General features: G+C 43.9%; 1 protein-coding gene across 1 annotated transcript in view; it reads right to left on the bottom strand.

Annotated features, from left to right (window-relative positions):
- The window catches only part of LOC137374646 (interleukin-10 receptor subunit beta-like), a 40,765-nt gene that overhangs the window by 12,447 nt on the left and 11,838 nt on the right, over positions 1–16,480 (bottom strand). Inside the window, exons 4-6 of the mRNA XM_068041097.1 lie at positions 15,027–15,214; positions 14,772–14,935; positions 6,203–6,347 (exon numbers count right to left, since the gene is read on the bottom strand). Of these exons, the coding sequence (XP_067897198.1) occupies positions 6,203–6,347; positions 14,772–14,935; positions 15,027–15,214 (497 nt within the window). The remainder of the gene's footprint in view (positions 1–6,202; positions 6,348–14,771; positions 14,936–15,026; positions 15,215–16,480) is intronic.

Raw genomic sequence — 16,480 nt, 5'->3', positions numbered from 1 at the left:
CTCCACCACTGTTCCTGGCAGTGAATTCCAGACACCCACCACCCTCTGGGAGAAAAAGTTTTTCCTCATGTCCACCCTAATCCTTCTACCAATCACTTTAAATCTGTGCCCTCTGGTAATTGACCTCTCCACTAGGGGAAACAGGTCCTTTCTGTCTACTCTATCTAGGCCCCTCATAATTTTGTACGCCTCAATTAAGTCACCCCTCAGCCTCCTCTGTTCTAAGGAAAACAACCTTAGCCTATCCAATCTTTCTTCATAGCTGCAACTTTCGAGCTCTGGCAACATTCTTGTAAATTTCATCTGTACTCTCTCCAGAGCAATTATGCCCTTTCTGTAATGTGGTGACCAGAACTGTATGCAATACTCCAACTGTGGCCAACAGCGTTTTATACAGATTCAGCATTATATTCCCACTTTTGAATTCTATACCTCAGCCAATAAAGAAAAGCATTCCATATACCCTCTTCACCACTCTATCTATCTGTCCTGCCACCTTCAGAGACGTGTGGACATGCACTCCAAGGTCTCTCACTCTTCTATCTTTCTCAATATCCTCCCGTTTATTGTGTTTGGAATTCTCTTCCCCAGCGAGCAGTGAAGGCTGGGTCATTGAATATATTCAAGGTCTGGTTAGACAGGTTTTTGACTGACAAGGGAGTCAAGGGTAATGGGGGGCAGGCAGGAAAGTGGAGTTAAGGCCACAATCAGTCATGATCTTATTGAATGACAGAATAATCTCGTGGGGCCGAATGGCCTACTCCTGTTCTTTTTTTTATTCTTTCATGGGATGTGGTGTCGCTGGCATGGCCAGCATTTGTTGCCCATCCCTAATTGCTCTTGGCAACTGAATGACTTGCTAAGCCATTTCAGAGGGCAGTTAAATAAGAGTCAACACATTGCTGTGGCAACACATGTAGGCCAGACCAGGTAAGGATGGCAGATTTCCTTTCCCTAAAGCAGATTAGTGAACCAGATGGGTTTTTACGACAATCAATGATAGTTTCATGGTACCATTACTGGGACTAGCTTTCAATTCCAGATTTGATTAATTCATTGAACTTAAATTCCACCAGTTGCCATGATAGGATTTAAACCCATGTGCCCAGGGCATTAACCTGGACTTCCCTCCTAGTTCTTATAGCACTGTAGCACATTCTCAGATCATTGTGGTGTGCTTAACAACCAATCAATTATTTTTGGAGTGTAGTCTTTGGTTTCTGATTTAAAACCAAATGCACCATCAATATTAGATTAAAAGGAAAGACTTACAATGTTGCCAAAAAGTGTAGTTAGCAAGAGGAGGGTTTTAAAAATCAGAAAAGGATGAGCTAGAAATTGATAAAGGAGAAAATAGAATATGCAAGCAAACTAACAAGAAATACAGGATTGGATTTTATTCTCCCGTCGCCAAGAGCAGCGGCAGATGAGAAAACATAGCAGCCCACACGTGCGGGGTCCACGCCACCATATTCTAGCACACGGCGGCTCAACTACATATGCAGGGCAGTCTGCGCCCTCCAATCACATGGCAGGGGTGGGCTCTGTGACGCTGGTAACGGTGTCAGCTGCCTCTACGCAGGCGCTGGCACCATTTTTAAAGGGCTAAGGGCTGCCAGACCTGCACAGTTGAAGCCTGTACTCCCCTCCCCCAACAACCAATACATTGTAAATTGATTTCTGGTCTGTAACCACCCCCCCACCGCCCCCCAACCAAAACACTTACATTTAATATCTGACCGTCCCCAACTAACTGCACAAAGTGCAGAGGTCACCCCATCCCCCCCACACTAGAAATGCAGAGTTGACCCCGTTTCACGCCTCCCCCCACAACTGCACTAGAAATCCTAAGATCCCCCCTTCCCCACCTCCCTTTCCTGGATGGCAAAGTGAAGGCGCAGGAGTGCCGGCCGTCGCTCGGAAGATCGCGGACAGCCAGCAACATCGCTGTGAAAGGTATGTAAATGTATGCCTCTCCTTCATTTAAATATTTAAAGTTGGGTTCCATTGCCAAGTGGCGAGAAACCGACACAGAGCCTCGCTGCCACCAGGAAGATCAGGCCCGGCAATCCCAGCATTGGGCTCTTTGTTAGGTCGCTGCCACTGCGATCCTTCAGTCACCCCCCCCACAACATGGAGCCTGACGTTGGGAGCACAACAAAATCCAGCTCACAATGTTTTTTTAATTCGTTCATGGGAGTTGGGGGGTGGGGGTGGTGGCTGTTGGTGATGGGGATGCTGACAAGGCCAGCATTTATTGCCCATCCCTAATTGTCTTTGAGAAGGTGGTAGTGAGCTGCTTTATTGAACCGCTGCAGTCCATGTGGTGTTAGGGAGGGAGTTTTAGGATTTTGATCCAGTGACAGCGAAGGAGTGGCGATATATTACCAAGTGAGGATAGTCAAATTGTAAGAGCTTCCATAAGTATGTAAAAAGGAAGTTATTAGCTAAAGCGAACTTGGGTCCCTTAGAGGCAGACATAGGTGAAATTATAATGGGGAATAAGGAAATGGTAGAGATGTCAAACAAATATTTTATAACTGTCTTTACAGTAGAAGACATAAAAATATAGTGGAAATAGTGAAGAACCAAGGGTCTAATGAGAGTGAGAAACTTAAAGTAATTAATATCAGTGAAGAAAAAGTACTGGAGAAATTAATGGGACTAAAAGCTGAAAAATCTCTTGGTCCTGATGGCCTATATCCTAGGGTTTTAAAAGAGGTGGTTGCAGATAATGATTGCATTGATTTTGATTTTCCAGAATTCCCTAGATTCTAGAACGGTTCCCATGGATTGGAAGATAGCAAATGTAACACTGTTGTTCAAAAAAGGAGGGAGAAAGAAAACAGAGAAATATAGGCTAGGTAGCCTGATATCAATGGTAGAGAAAATGCTGGAATCTATTATTAGGGACATGTTAACAGGGCGCTTAGAAAATCGTAATATGATTAGGCAGAGCCAACAGAAGTTTTATGAAAGGAAAGTCACGTGTCAGGCAAACTCCCTCACCTGCCAAGACTGAGGCACATCTGATTTCACCACATGAACAAAAACTTAATATTGTAAGCTCTGACTGGAAAGACATTTCCATAGTACCAGACAATGTTGAAACAAAGGAACCAGTCCCCGCTCCAAAACACAGAAGAGACCTGGTCAAACCAGTCGGTCACGTGACCACCTGCTGGCCAACTAGGGGAATTTTAAACTGGAAAAACAGAATTTGAACTGAGAAAGCCATGTGCTCCCGGTTGGAACTGAAGCAGAACTCTCTCCTGTATGCCTGCTCCATCTCTTTCCCATGGAACTGAGAGACAAAAATCTCCTACGTGAACAAGGTTTACAAAGAATACTAGGCCCCAATGAAACGCAAGACCATATCTTCAATCAAGATCTACAACGAGCTCGAAAAACAGTAACAAGATATTGCCTCAAACTGTTCTAATTATCTTTTCTTCTGCTCTTTTCTGTCCCTATTTGCATGTGTGTATCGTGTGTGCATGCTAGCTTGGGCGCATCCTATATCCATAGGCGGTAACCATATTAGAGTTTAAGTTTAAGGTTTAATGAACTTCATTCTTCTTTAAACCAAAGAAAGCCTGTTTGTGCCCGTTTCTTTGCCTTATAATTGGAAAGTTGTGAACAAGGATTCTCAAAAGGGGAGCTCAAAACAGAGTGTGTTTAAAAATTAAACCCTGTTACAATAAGACCAGGTGAAGAAAGTAACAGACCCCTATACACATTTCTCACCTGGTCATACAACATGTTTGACAAATCTATTAGTTTTTTGAGTAGGTAATGGACAGGGTTAATGAGGAGGAACCAGTAGATCCAGTGCATTTGGGTTTTCAGAAGCCATTCAATAAGGTGCCACACAAGAGGCTGTTGCATACGATTAGAGCTAATGGGATTGTTGATAATATATTAGCATGGATTGTGGATTGGGTGAACGGACAGAAACCAGAGAATGGGAATAAATGGGTAATTTGTGAGTCGACAGGTTGTAACTAGTGGAGTGCTGCAAGGATCATTGCTTGAATCTTAGCTATTTGTCATCTACATCAATCAGTTATATGAGGGGACTAAGTATAATATAACCTAGTTTGCTGATATACAAAGCTAGGTGGGAATGTAAGTGGTGAAGAGGATACAAAAAGGTTGCAAAGGGATATAGACCGATTAAGTGATTGAACAAGAAGATGGCAGATGGCGTATAATGTGGGGAAATGCGAAATTATCCATTTGGTATGAAGAGTGGATAGTAGAATATTTTTAAAAAGATGGGAGACTAGTAAATATAAGTATTCAGAGGGATTTGGGTGTGCTCGTACACAAATCACAGAAAGTAAACATGCAGGTACAGCAAGCAATTAGGAAGGCAATTTTTTTTTTATTTGTTCGGGGAATGTGCGAATCACTGGCTAGACCAGCATTTATTGCCCATCCTTAATTGCCCTTGAGAAGGTGGTGGTGAGCTGCCTTATTGAACCGCTGCAGTCCGTGGGGTGTAGGTACACCCATAGTACTGTTAGGGAGGGAGTTCCAGGATTTTAACCCACAACAGTGAAGGAATGGCGATATAGTTCCAAGTCAGGATGGTGTGTGGCTTAGAGAGGAACTTGCAGGTAGTGGTGTTCCCATGCATCTGCTGCCCTTGTCCTTCTAGGTGCTAGAGTTCACGGGGTTGGAAGAAATAAAATGTTAGCTTTTATTGCAAGGAGGTTGGAGTATAAGAGCAAGGAAATCTTGCTGCATTTATATAGGGAATTAGTGAGGCCAATCCTGGTAGAGTCATAGAGTCAGAGAGTTATACAGCACAGAAACAGGCCCTTCGGCCCATTGTGTCTGTGCCAGCCATCAAGCACCTAACTATTCTAATCTCATTTTCCAGCACTTGGCCCGTAGCCTAGGTGTGTACAATTTTATTCTCCTTACCTAAGGAAGGGTATAGTTGCCTTAGAGGGGGTGCAACAAATGTTCACTAGATTTATTCCTGGGTTGAGAGGGCTGTCCTATGAGGAGAAATTGAGTAGAATGTGTCTATAACCTGTGAAGTTTAGAAGAGTAAGAGGCCATCTCATTAAAATGTATAAAATTCTTAGATGGTTTGACAGGATAGATGCTGAGGGCCGGTTTCCCTGGCTGGTGAGTCTAGAACAAGGAATCATAGCTTCAGGATAAGGGGTTGGCCATTTAGAAACATTGAAACATAGAAAATTTGCACCACAGAAGGAGGCCCATCATGTCTATGCCAGCCGAAAAAGAGCGATCTAGCCTAATTCCACTTTGCAGCTCTCGGTCTATAGCTCTGTAGATTACAGCACTTCAAGTGCATATCCAAGTATATTTTAAGTGTGCCAAAGGTTTCTGCTTCCACATCCCTTTCAGGCAATGAATCCCAGACCCCCACCACCCTCTGGGTGAAACTATTTCTCCTCAATTCCTGTCTAATCCTTCTGCCAATTACTTTAAATCTATGCCTCTGGTTATTGCCCTCCTTGCTAAGGAAAATAGATCTTTCCTATCCACTCTAACTAGTCCTCTTATAATTTTATACACCTCAATTAAATCTCCCCACAGCCTCAATTCCAAAGAAAACAATCCCAGCCTATCCAATCATTTAGGACAGAGATGAGAAATTTCTTCATTCAGAGAGTTTTGAATCTTTGGAATTCTCTACTCCAGAGGCTGTGAATGCTCAGTTGTTGAGTATATTCAAGACTGAGATTAACAGATTTTTGGGCACCAAGAGGGATATGGGGATAGGATAGGGGAATTGATGTAGAAGATCAGCCATGATCTTATCAAATGACAGAACAGGCTCAAGGGGCAATAAGACCTATTCCTGCTCCTATTTCCTTTGTTTTTATCTAATTTGCACAAAGCAAGGTCCCACCAACAGCAAATGAAATCAATTTCTAATTAATTCTGTTTATGAATTTCTTGGTTCCGTGATAAAATCTTTGCTAGAACACAGATAACCTTTTAATTTTTATTTTGAATCATGCCAGAGGTCCACTTAAACTACCAGAACACATAATGGGAATGTGTGACTTAGCAATACAACATCAGTACTTGGTAGACTCAGCCTCTGTGAACAGAAAAAAATGCACCCAAATGTTTTATCCCACAGCATTCCTTTAAGAGGAGCTACCTGTATTAGTGTAAATCTGGTACATGTGCAAGTAGCATAAAATAGTAATACCGTTATCCTTTGTTTTTTCACAGACAATTGAACTAGGATGAGTTTTTCTGTTAGGCAAGACAGGTTCAACTTTCAGGCAGTAGGTGGTCCAGGGTTCAAGGTTGACGAGGGTTGTCATCTTCTGATTAGTGTTAACACTCTCAATCTATGTGGAATTCAAAAGGTCTGTTAAATAGTTACAGGAGCCAAATAGCAGGAGCAAGGCAGATAAAATGAAACATATTAAACGGAATCATGAGGGAGTACTGCCAATATTTTCAAAAAGCTACCTGTAGACTCACACAACATACGTAATTCTTCTCAATATACCTCCCTAACACTACTGATGAATTCATGGAGACCTTGTTTCATTGGGCTGACCAGTTTAATAAATCCTCAGTAAACAGAACAAAATACTATTTTCTCAGTTATACTCCAGTTTTGTGTTGGTGCACATCTGAAACTGTTTCACAAAGGTGGTATAAGAACTGACCTATTGGATCGTTATCCATTTTACATAGATGATTTTAATATCCAGTTTATAGAATTTTTGAAGTTTTGCTCAATTATCCTTCGAGGCTAAGGAAAGAAAATTTTCAGAATTTCCTGTATTCAAAATTGTAGCTGTGAATAATTACCTTCCTGAACCAGTGGAATAAGTGCAAATTGTTTATGATTCATTGAAAAGAGTAGCCTTGATGAATAAAATTTCAATTTTTTGTCCCTTTTTTTCTCGTCCTTATTACTGTCGATATATTCTGCTTATGAATATGCAATAAACCAGGGTATATTACAAAGTTCTGAAACACTGAACATTATTTTGCACATGTAAATTGTCAGAATTGTGAACAGTAAAACTATTAATAATAGTCACATAAAATGGCAATAAATAACAAACAGCCAGCTGTTATACTGTAATCCAATCAAGTTATTGTAATGTGAAATTACTAATTGATTGAGATTTTTGATGAGGTAACAGAATGAATTCATGAGGATAATGTGGTTGATGTGATGTACATGGACTTCCAAAGGCATTTGATAAAGTGCCACATAACCAGCTTGACAGCAAAGTTAAAGACCATGGAATAAAATGACGGTGGTAGCATAGATATGAAGTTGACAGTGCGACAATAAACAGAGAGGAGTGGTGAATGGTTGTTTTTCAGACTGGAGTAAGGTATATAGGTGGTGTTTCCCAGGGGTTGGTACTAGGACCACTGCTTTTCTTGATTTATATTAATGACCTAGACTTGTGTGTGCAGGGCACAAATTCAAAATTTGCTGATGACACAATGTTTGGAATTATTGTGAACTGTGAGGGAGATAGTGATAGAATTCAAGAGGACATAAACAGGTTGGAGGAATGGGCAGAAACATGGCAGATGAAATTTAATGTAGAGAAATGTTAAGTGATACATTTTGGTCAGAAGAACGAGGAGATGAAATATAAAATTAAGGATACAATTCTAAATGGGGTGCAGCAGCAGAGGGACCTGGGAGTCAGGGGTCGGCAACGTGTCCGTACAAGGACATCAATGTCCGTGGTAAAAATTTTGAGGTCCCTGGTAATTTTCAATGTCTTGCTCCAAGCTTTTAAACCTGTGTTTTAAAACACAAGTTTAAAGGCTTGAAGCAAGACATTTAAAATTATCAGCAACGAAAGCAATTACAAAGAATTGGGATCATTGGGGCATCGGGCTAGGTCCTACAGCCCACTGAAGTTTTGTATCTGGCCCGCCAATCAAAAGTATGAATGGTTTGCCTGCTTAGACCTCCGTCAAATTGGAGTGCGGGGGAGACGGGACTAGCTGGGAAGATTGGTGCCATCAATCAAGTGCTTCCTGCTCATGTCTGACCTGCAGAATCAACCATGGAGTGCGTTGGTGTGAGTAGAACAGATAGGATAGCGCACAGGAAAGCAATGATAGAACTGGAAAGGCAAGACTTCTTTGAGCCAGAGCAAGCTTTTTTTTAAGGCAGACAGTCAACTTTCTCAGCTCTCCAAAGGTCCTGGTTTCTCTCAGAATGTGGGGCCAGTGCTGAACCCAATGTGTTTCCGCTTCTGGTGCATGGTGAGGGTGGGGGGGGGTGGGAGGGAGAGAGGGCGCGAGAGAGGGAGAGGGGAGAGAGAGGGGGAGAGAAGGAAGAGAGTGAGGGACCTGAGGGAGGGGGAGGGGACAGATGGGGAGTGGGGGGACAGAGGGGGGAAGAGGGGGAGAGGATGGGGGCAGGAGGAGAGAGTGAGAGGAGGAAAGGGGGACAGAGGGGGGAAGGGGGACAGAGTGGGGAGAGATGGGGGAGGCACACGGGTAGAGTGGGAGGAGAGAGGTGGGACAGAGAGGGGAGAGAGGGGACACAGAGCAGAGAGAGATGGTCACAGAAAAGGAGAGCGATGGACACAGAGAGGGACAGAGAGATGGACACGGGGAGGAAAGAGGGAGAGGGGAGAGGGATGTTGAGAGAGAAGGAGATCAAGATCACTACTGACAGATGGAATTCTCAACATCCCTACATCGAGGGCAAATTTTATGCAGAAGGCGGGGCTCCCGGTGCTGGGCCAAAAAGTCGGGGGATCCCCACCTCTACATTTTTTCTGAACCCCGAAGAGATCCTCCAGTCTTTTGGGGTCAAAGTTTAAGGAGGCAGGATCCTGTCCCTTTAAACACTTAATCAAGATGGCGGCCAATCACAGTGCTGGCAGCTCAGCAGTGTCACTGGGAGTGGTGGATACAGCTGGTACCGCACAGGCCTTGGCCCTAGACCTCAGGTAAGTGAGCCGGGGTTGCTGCAGCCAGTCCGGAAAGCCCCAGCGAAGCAGAGTGGACGTTCGGTCCCGCGGGTGAGAGGTCCTGGGGGGTACATTTGTTCCCAGTGAGGGTCCTCTGTGGGCCACAGATTGCCCACAAAGGAGGGACACCCCTCCCAAAGGCTGCAGGGAGGGTGCCTTATTATCTTAGGTGTCCTCCCTGCGCGATTGAGGCCTCCCGCCGCTGCTGGTATGATCCCAACGGTGGCAGGAAGAGGCCCTTATTTGGGCAGGAAGGCTGTCTTTGGCCTCTCCCGTCCCGGGGTGAATCGGAACCGGGATTCCCTGCATTGGGTTCTGTGGCGGGCAATTCTGCTCCGATTCTCCGGCTCCCCCCGGCATGTAACCCATGGTTGCGATGAACACAAATTCCAGCTCAAGTGTGCGGGCAGACATTGACTACTTGTGCAAACAAAAACAATGCCCGGTATCTCACTAAAAAGGGAGAACACAAGACCACAAGAAATAGGAGCAGGAGTAGACCACATGGCCCATCGTGCCTGCTTTTTAAAATTCATTCATGGGATGTGGGTGTCGCTGGCTAGGCCAGCATTTATTGCCCATCCCTAATTGCCCTCGTGAAGGTGGTGAGCTGCCTTCTTGAAATGCTGGAGTCCTTGGGGTATAGGTACACCAACAGTGCTGTTAGGAAGGGAGTTCCAGGATTTTGACCCAGCGACAGTGAAGGAACAGCGAAATAGTTCCAAGTCAGGATGGTGTGTGGCTTGGAGGGGAACTTGGAGGTGGTGGTATTCCCATGTATCTGCTGCCCTTGTCCTTCTAGGTGTTAGAGGTCGCGGGTTTAGAAGGTGCTGTCGAAGGAGCCTTGGTGAGTTGCTGCAGTGCGTCGTGTAGATGGTACACACTGTGCAGCTGTGGTGGAGGGAGTGAATGGTGAAGGTGGTGGATGGGGTGCCAATCAAGCGGGCTGCTTTGTCCTGGATGGTTTTGAGCTTCTTGAGTGTTGTTGGAGCTGCACCCATCCAGGCAAGTAGAGAGTATTCCATCACACTCCTGACGTGCCTTGTAGATGGTGGACAGGCATTGAGGAGACAGGAGGTGAGTTACTTGCTGCAGAATTCCCAGCCTCTGACCTGCTCTTGTAGCTGCAGCATTTATGTGTCTGGTCTAGTTCAGTTTCTGGTCAATGGTAGCCCCCAGGATGTTGATAGTGGGGGATTCAGTGATGGTAATGCCATTGAACATCAAGGAGAGATGGTTAGATTCTCTCTTGTTGGTGATGGTCATTGTCTGGCACTTGTATGGACTGAATGCTACTTACAACTTATCGGCCCAAGACTGGATGTTGTCCAGGTCATGCTGCATCTGGACATGGGCTGCTTCAGTATCTGAGGAGTCGCGAATGGTGCTGAACATTGTGCAATCATCAGCAAACATCCTCACTTCTGACTTTATGATGGAGGGAAGGTGAAGCAGCTGAAGATGGTTGGGCCTAGGACATTACCCTGAGGAACTCCTGCAGTGATGTCCTGGGACTGAGATAATTTACTTCCAACAACCACAACCATCTTCTTTTGTGCTAGGTATGACTCCAACCGGCGGAGAGTTTTCCCCCTGATTCCCATTGACTCCAGTTTTGCTCGGGCTCCTTGATGCCATACTCGGTCAAATGCTACTTTGATGTCAAGGGCAGTCACTCTCACCTCACCTTTGGAGTTCACCTCTTTTGTCCATGTTTGGACCAAGGCTGTAAGGAGGTCAGGAGCTGAGTGGCCCTGGGGGAACCCAAACTTAGAGTCAGTGAGCAGGATATTGCTGAGCAAGTGTTGCTTGATAGCACTGTAGACGACCCCTTCCATCACTTTGCTGATGATTGAGAGTAGACTAATAGGTCGGTAATTGGTCTGGTTTGATTTGTCCTGCTTTTTGAGGATAGGACTTACCTGGTCAAGTTTCCACATTGTCGGGTTGATGCCAATTTTGTAACTGTGCTGGAACAGCTTGGCTAGGGGCACGGCTAGTTCTGAAGGACAAATTTTCAGTACTACAGCCAGAATGTGGTCAGGGCCCATAGCTTTTGCTGTATCCAGTGCCTTCAGCCATTTCTTGAGATCACGTGGAGTGAATCGAATTGGCTGAAAACTGGCATTGGTGATGCTGGGGTTCTCAAGAGCAGGCCGAAATGGATCATCCACTCCGTACCTCTGGCTGAAATGATTACAAATGCTTCAGCCTTGTCTTTTGTACTGACATACCTCTTCCTCTGGTTAATATTTAATTGTCCATCACCATTCACGACTGGGTGTGGCAAAGCTGAACTCTCTCATCCCTGGATCTATTCTCATAAATGTTTTTTGCACCCTCTCTAATGCTTTCACATCCTAATCTAAAGTGCGGTGCCCAGAATTAGACACAATACTCCAGATGAGGCCGAACCAGTGCTCTATAAAGGTTCACCATAACTTCCTTGCTTTTGTACTCTATGCCTCTATTTATAAAGCCCTAGATCTCATTTGCCTTATTAACCATTTTCTCAACCTACCCTGCCACCTTCAATGATTTGTGCACATACATCCCCAGAAGGAATAGGCACCAACATGTTGCACCATGGACATTTGACAAAATTATTGACTCAGTCACAGATATGGGTGCAATTAATCTGTGTATAAACAGGCACAGTCTTAGGATGAGGGAGAGATCATTTAGGACTGAGATGAGGAGAGAAATTACTTCACTCAAAGGGTTGTGAATCTTTTGAATTGTCTACTCCAGAGGGTTGTGGATGCTCCATCATTGAATACATTGAATACATCTGGGATAGACAGATTTTTGGTCTCTCAGAGAATCAAGAGATATGGCTACAGGTGGGAAAGTGGAATTGAAGCCTAAGATCAGCCATGATTGTATTGAATGGGGAGGCAGTGGCATAGTGGTAATGTCACTGGACTAGTAATCCAGAGCCCAGGCTAATGCTGTGGGGACATGGGTTCGAATCCTACCATGGCGCATGGTGAAGTTTGAATTCAATTAATAAATCTGGAATTAAAAAGTTAGTCCAATGGTGACCATGAAACCACTGCTGGCGAGATGGTGGTGTCGTGGTCATGTCACTGGACTAGAAATACAGAGACCCAGGCTAACACCCTGGGGACAGGGGTTCAAATTAAACCATGGCAGCTGGTGGAATTTAAAATCAATTAATTGATAAAAAATCTGGAATTGAAAGCTAGTCTCAGTAATGGTGCTATGAAACTATGAAAAACCCATCTGGTTCACTAATGTCCTTTAGGGAAGGACATCTGCCATCCTTACCTGGTCTGGCCTACATGTGACTCCAGACCCAAAGCAATGACTCTTAAAATGCTACTCAGTTGCTTCAAACTGCTATGAAGTCTAAGAAAAGGAATGAAACTGGACGGACTACCCAGCATCAACCTAGGCACTGGAAATGACAATGGCAAACCCAGCCCCGTCGACCCTGCAAAGTCTTCCCTACTAACAGCTGGGGGCTTGTGCCAAAACTAGGAGAGCTATTCCACAGACTAGTCAAGTAACAGCCTGACATAGTTATACTCACGGAATCATACCTTACAGGCAATGTCCCAGACACCACCATCACTATCCCTGGGTATGTCCTGGCCCACCGGCAGGACAGACCCACCAGAGCAGCAGCACAGTGGCATACAGTTGCCCTGTGAGTCCTCAACATTGACACTGGACCCCATGAAGTTTCATGGCATCAGGTCAAACATGGGCAAGGAAACCTCCTACTGATTACCACTGGCCCATCAGTCTACTCTCAATCATCAGCAAAGTGATGGCAGGTGTCGTCCACAGTGCTATTAAGTAGCACTTACTCAGTAATAACCTGCTCACTGATGCTTATATTGGGTTCTGCAGGGGCACTCGGCTCCAGACCCCATTGAAGCCTTGGTCCAAACAAGGGCAAAAGAACTGAATTCCAGACATCAGGTGAGATTGACTGCCCTTGACTTCAAGGCAGTATTTGACTGAATGTGGCATTAAGGAGTCCTAGCAAAATTGAAGGCAATGGGAATCAGGGAGAAAACTCTCTGCTGGTTGGAGTCTTACCCTGCACAAAGGAAGATGGTGATGGTTGTTGGAAGCCAATCATCTCAGTCCCAGGACATCACTGCAGGAGTTCCTCAGGGTAGTATCCTAGGTCCAATCATCTTTAGCTGCTTCATCAATGACTTTCCCTTCAACATAAGGTCAGAAGTGGTGATGGACTACCTCCAACAAGAGAGATTCTAACCATAAATAAAAACAAGAAATGCTGGAACCACTCAGCAGGTCTGGCAGCATCTGTGGAAAGAGAAGCTACAAGAGCAGGTCAGAGACTGGGAATTTTGCGAGGAACTCGCCTCCAGACTCCTCAAAGCTTGTCCACCATCTACAAGGCACAAGTCAAGAGTGTAATGGAATACTCCCCATTTGCCTGGATGAGTGCAACAACACTCAAGTAGCTTGACACCATCCAGCCCGTTTGATGAGGTTCCTGTTCACCACTTTAAACATTCACTCCCTCCACCACTGGTGCACCATGGCTGCCATGTATCTCATTGACAAGATTAACTGCTGCAACTAACCAAGGCTCCTTTGACAGAACCTTCCAAACCCACATCCTCTAACACCTAGAAGAACAAGGGCAGCGGACACATGGGAAAACCACTATTTGTAAGTTTCGCACCTGGTCACACACTATCCTTACTTGCAACTATATCGCTGTTCCTTCACTGTCACTGGATCAAAATCCCGGAACTCCCTCCCTAACATCACTGTGGGTGTACCTATACTGCATGGACTGCAGCAGTCGAGAAGGTGGCTCACCACCACCTTCTCAAGGGCAATTAGGGATGGGCAATAGTTGCTGACCTTGCCAGCGATGCTCACATACCTTGAATGAATTTTAAAAAGTTACGAGGATAGAGTGGAGAAGCTGGTGCTGTTCTCCTTAGAGAAGAGAAGTTTGAGAGGAGATCTCATAGCTATGTTCAAAATCCTGAGGGGTCTGGACAGAGCAGATAGCGAGAAACTGTTCCCATTGGCAGAAAGGTCGAGAACCAGAGGACGCAGATTTAAGGTGAATGGTAAAGGAGTCAAAGGCGACATGAGGAAAAACTTATTATGCAGTGAGTTGTTAGGATCTTGAATGCACGGCTTTCAAAAGGGAACTGGATAATTATCTGAAGAGAAAAAATATGCAGAGCGACAGGGAAGAGGCTGGGGTGTGGGACTAGCCGGGTTGCTCTTGAAGAGAACCAGCATGGACACGACAGGCTGAATGTCCTCCTTATAATAAAAGCAAAATATTGATGAATGTCCTCATTCTTTGCTGTAACCATTATATAATTCTATGAAAATGAACTATCGGCAGTTCACAATCATTAGTAGAATGAGGCTTTAAATTCAGATACTATTGTGTTCTGTCATATAGGCATTTTACTTCTTATAGGGAAATTGTCCTTAAGGTGACATGACATTAGAGAAAATGCCTAAAAATGATAAAAAGCCTGCAGGAAGATGACATTATTTAACATTGTAATAAGAATTTTTACCAATGGATACCAGTAAATTACCTTTTACACAATAGTCATTGACTGTAAAATGACTTTTGGATATTAGGCAGATTGTGCACACTTGCCAGTCTTGACACTTCAACTGAACTGCACCCGAAGATAAACTGACCAGACTGCTGTAATGGCTTTCTAGCTCACCAGAATTTACAATTACAAGGAAGCTGTCCTTTAAAGCAAACAAAAAAATATATTTATCTCCTTTTCTCAGTCCTGTGAATTTTACCTTTTCTTCCCCTCCAACTTTCCAGTAGGACACCTTGTAAGTCAAGTCCAAAAAATATTCATGCATTGATGTATTATCATTTTCATTTACAGGCTCAGAGATGTCAATATCGAGCATATCCAACCTTGGCTTCACAACCACTGCTAAAGGAGGTCCAATTTCAGCTGTAAAGACACATTGCATTGGTACTGTGTTTAGAAAATCATGACAAATACTTAATTTCAAGGCAAATTAACTGAAAAAAATCAACCTTACTGTCTGCAAAAGGTTCAAACTCCTTGATTTCGGCCCATTCAGATGTTTCATTCTCGTATTCAGCCCTTACACGAAGACAATAACCAACCATCTTGGCTAGTACATTTGACAAATCACATTCTGTGATTCTGATGCTTGTGCAGCCTTTCTCAAAAGGCTCCTGTTCTTTATAATAGATGTCATAGTAACTATAAAGAAAATGAGTAATAAAGTTAGTCATCATCGCATGCATTGTGTATAAGTGTCAGCAGAGGCTCAATTGATAGCACTCCTGCCTCTGAGTTAGCAATTTCTGGGATCAAGTTTCACTCCAGGACCTGAACACAAGATTCAAGGCTGACACTTCAGTGCAGTACTGAGGGTGTGCTGCACTGTCAGAGATGCTTGTCTTAAGAATGACAGTCTGCCCTTTCAGGTGGATGTAAAAGATTCCATAGCCCCACCTCTTCATGCCAAGGGTGGTAGAAGTTTGAAACTATCTTCCATAAATGACAGTTGATACTGGATTAATTGTTAATTTTAGAACTGAGATTCATAGATTATTGTGAGCCAAAGGTACTAAAGGATACAGGGCAAAGGTGATTATATAGAGTTAGGCCACAGATCAGCCATGATCTCATTAAATGGCAGAATAGATTCCTGGTGCTAAATGGCCTCCTCCAGGTCTTACTATTTTGAAGAAGAGCAGGGGAGTTATCCCTGGTGTCCTGGTCCTTATTTATCCCTCAATCAACATCACAAAGACAGATTTTCTGTTCATTATCACATTGCTGTTTTTGGGAGCTTGCTGTGTGCAAATTGGCTGCCATGTGTCCTACATTACAACAGTGACGTAACTTTATAAGTACTTCATTGGTTGTAAAGCATTTTGGGATAGCCGATGGTCAGGAAAGGTGCTATATAAATGCAAATCTTTCTTTTTCTTCTTTTTGTTAGATACTAGTATACTTGCAATAGGTTTCTATTCATTAAGAAGAGAATGACAATTATTATGCTCAATATGCCAATAACATGGTACTAGTCTATGTTAGGTGTAACAAAGCATACCTCTTGCTATGTTTAATAAAAAAAATCATTCTTAGGATATGGGCTTTGCTACCGAGTCCAGCATTTATTTCCCATCACTAAGATAAGGCCATTTCCTGAACTGTTGTAGTCTATGTGCTGCTGAAACTCTAGCAGCACTATCAGGTAGGGAGTTCCAGAAGTTTGACCCAGTGATACATGTCCAAGTTGGGATGGGGTGTGACTTATTTTATTTGTTTCATGAGATGTGAGCATCGTTGACAAGGCCAACATTTGTTGCCCATCCCTAATTGCCCTTGAGAAGGTGGTGGTGACTTGGAGGGATAAGTTACTTCAACATTCAGCAACAACTCTGAATGTAAAACAAGGCATAACTGTAATTGGCGAACACAGAATAAATGTTCCAACCCAAATTTCTACATCAAATT

This window comes from Heterodontus francisci, chromosome 10, assembly GCF_036365525.1.
Source record: "Heterodontus francisci isolate sHetFra1 chromosome 10, sHetFra1.hap1, whole genome shotgun sequence".
NCBI lineage: Eukaryota > Metazoa > Chordata > Chondrichthyes > Heterodontiformes > Heterodontidae > Heterodontus > Heterodontus francisci.
This window is presented reverse-complemented; position numbering and strand designations above follow the sequence as displayed.